The sequence below is a fragment of the Miscanthus floridulus genome, chromosome 7, assembly GCF_019320115.1.
Source record: "Miscanthus floridulus cultivar M001 chromosome 7, ASM1932011v1, whole genome shotgun sequence".
Lineage (NCBI taxonomy): Eukaryota > Viridiplantae > Streptophyta > Magnoliopsida > Poales > Poaceae > Miscanthus > Miscanthus floridulus.
In genome coordinates, this window is record NC_089586.1 from 24789475 (window position 1) to 24792212 (window position 2738).

At 52.6% G+C, this 2738-nt stretch overlaps 1 protein-coding gene across 1 annotated transcript; it reads right to left on the reverse strand.

Annotated features, from left to right (window-relative positions):
* Positions 1-1516: 1516 nt before the first annotated feature.
* Positions 1517-2212, reverse strand: LOC136465228 (uncharacterized). Its single transcript, XM_066464049.1, has 2 exons — positions 2052-2212; positions 1517-1901 (listed from the first exon to the last, which is right to left on the reverse strand). The coding sequence occupies exons 1-2, from the start codon at positions 2210-2212 to the stop codon at positions 1517-1519; spliced, it is 546 nt and encodes a 181-aa protein (XP_066320146.1).
* Positions 2213-2738: the final 526 nt, after the last annotated feature.

Below are 2738 nucleotides of genomic sequence, written 5' to 3' on the forward strand. Positions count from 1 at the left end.
CGACCGGGAGCTTGGCCCTTGCTAGGGATTCCTTACGAGGGGCTCCAATGAGGACTAGGGGGAAGCTTGCGCGCTTCTCGATACCTTGATAAAAATACCAGAGTCATCAACGGGAGTTTGCATATCTCTACCTTGCTCTTTAAGCTTCCGCATTTACATTGATCATATTATTATCATTTGCGGTAGAGATAGCAACACACTAGCAAAACCGTAGTTGCACATCTAGATAGATTATCTTTTGCATAGGTTTTGCTAGAGGTTGAAAAAGAGGCAATAGTTTTAGAGTAAGAATTTTAAGTTGCCTAATTCACCCCCCCTCTTAGGCGTCATGGTCCCTTCAAAGAGCTTCTAGATTTGGGGGTAGCAGGTCTTAGAGTCAGATAGGACCTCGCTAATGAAGTACACAGGGCACTGTATTTTGAGGGCATGCCCCTCTTCTTCTTGCTCCACTACTAGGGTGGCACTGACCACCTGCGTGGTGGCCACAACATAGAGCAGAAGGGGTTCTCCATCGGTAGGAGGAACTAGGATCGAAGCCTTCGTCAGAAGCTGCTTGACCGTGTCAAGTGCCTCCTGGGCCTCGAACGTCCATTCGAAGTGGTGGGCCTTCTTCAGAAGTCGATAAAGGGGGAGACCTCATTCGCCGAGGTGTGAGATGAAGCGGCTGAGCATGGTGAGGCACCCTATAACTCGCTGTACCCCCTTCATATTCTGAATTGGGCCCATCCTCATGATGGCTGAGATCTTCTCTGAGTTGGCTTCGATGCCATGCTTGGAGACGATGAAACCAAGCAGCATGCCCCTTGGGACCCTGAAAATGCACTTCTCGGGATTGAGTTTGAAGCTGTTTGCTCGGAGTTTTATGAAGGTCTGCTCAAGATCGGCTACGAGGTGGTCAACCCATTTGGACTTGACCACAATGTCATCAACGTAGGCCACAATGGTCCACCCAATGAGGTCCCTGAAACACTTGAGCATACAACGCTGGTACATAGCCTCAGCATTCTTCAAACCGAATGGCATTGTGACATAGTAGAACGAACTAAAGGGGGTGATGAAAGATGTCACGAGCTGGTCGGACTCTTTCATCGTGATTTGATGGTACCCGGAGTACGCATCAAGGAAGCAGAGGGTTTCGCACCCTGAGGTAGAGTCGACTATTTGGTCTATGTGCGACAAAGGAAATGAATCCTTTGGGCACGCTTTGTTGAGACCTGTGTAGTCAACACACATCCTCCATTTCCCAATCTTCTTTCGCACAAGAACATGATTGGCTAACCACTCTGGGTGGTACACTTCCTTTGATGAATCCAACCGCTAAAAGCTTTGCGATCTCCTCGCCGATGGTCTTGCGTTTCCCCTCGTTGAAGCGACATAGGCGCTGTTTCACTGGCTTGGAGCCTGGGTGGATCTTCAAGGCATGCTCGGCAACTTCCATCAAAATGCCTGGCATGTCCGAGGATTTCCAAGCAAAGATGTCCTTGTTGACGCAGAGGAAGTCGATGAGTGCGCTTTCCTATTTAGAGGAAAGCATGGTGCCAATGCGCACCACCTTGCCCTCGGGGCTACCGAGATCTATGAGGACCTCCTTGGAGCCCTCTGTTGGCTCAAAAGACCCAGTCGACCTCGTAGAGTCGGGCGCTTCTTCGGTGACCTCCTTCCTGATGGTCGTGAGCTCTTCGGAGGCGACGATTGCCATGGCATGATTGTAGCACTTGACCTCGCACTCGTAGGTGCACTGGAAGGAGGTGCCGACGGTGATAACCCCACCAGGGCCCGGCATCTTCAGCTTGAGGTAGGTGTAGTTGGGGACAGCCATGAACTTCGCATAGCATGGTTGTCCTAGGATGGCGTGGTAAGTTCCATTGAACCCCACCACTTCGAAGGTGAGGGTCTCTGTCCTATAGTTGGATAGACCCCCAAAGGTGACGGGCAGATCGATCTACCCAAGCGGCATGGCCTGTTTTCTAGGCATGATGCTATGGAAAGGCGCTCTGGTTGGCCGGATGCGTGCTCGGTCGATGCCCATAGCGTCGAGCATCTTGGCGTACATAATGTTGAGGCCATTGCCTCCATCCATCAGTACCTTGGTGAGCCACTTTGTGCTGACGATCGGGTCGACCACGAGTAGGTATCTCCCTGGTTGTGGCATGCTCTCCGGGTGGTCGGTCAAGGTTACGGCGGACTCTAACCACCAGAGGAGGGTAGGCATGGCTGGTTTGGTCGTATAGACCTCACAGCGTGTGACCTTCTAGCGACGCTTGGAGTCGTAGGCCGCAGACCCTCCAAAGATCATGAGGTAGCCATCCAGCATCAAAAAGCCACCGTCCTTCCCCTCGGCGTCATCCATGGTCGGGTCAGGGTCCTTCCCATGCTCCCCTTTGTTGGAGCCTCTAGACAAGAACCGCTTCATGAGGCCATAGTCCTTGTACAGATGCTTGACGGAGAAAGCATGGTTCGGGCATGGCCCCTCAAGTAGTTTTTTGAAGTGGTTTAGAGTGCCCTCCGTGGGCTCTCGACCACCCCTATGGTTAGCGGTGGCCATAAGCGAGCTCTCGCGCCGCTGCTTGTTCTTCTTCTTGGTGGGACGATTGGAGGCGCCTTCGCTAGCGTCCTCGTCCTACCTCGCCTTGCCCTTGAGGCAATCGAAGATCGCTCTGACCACTTCTTTGCCCGAGGCGTGGCTAGTGGTGATGTCGAAGAGTTCCATGGTGGTTCACAGGCCCTTGCATGCTAGC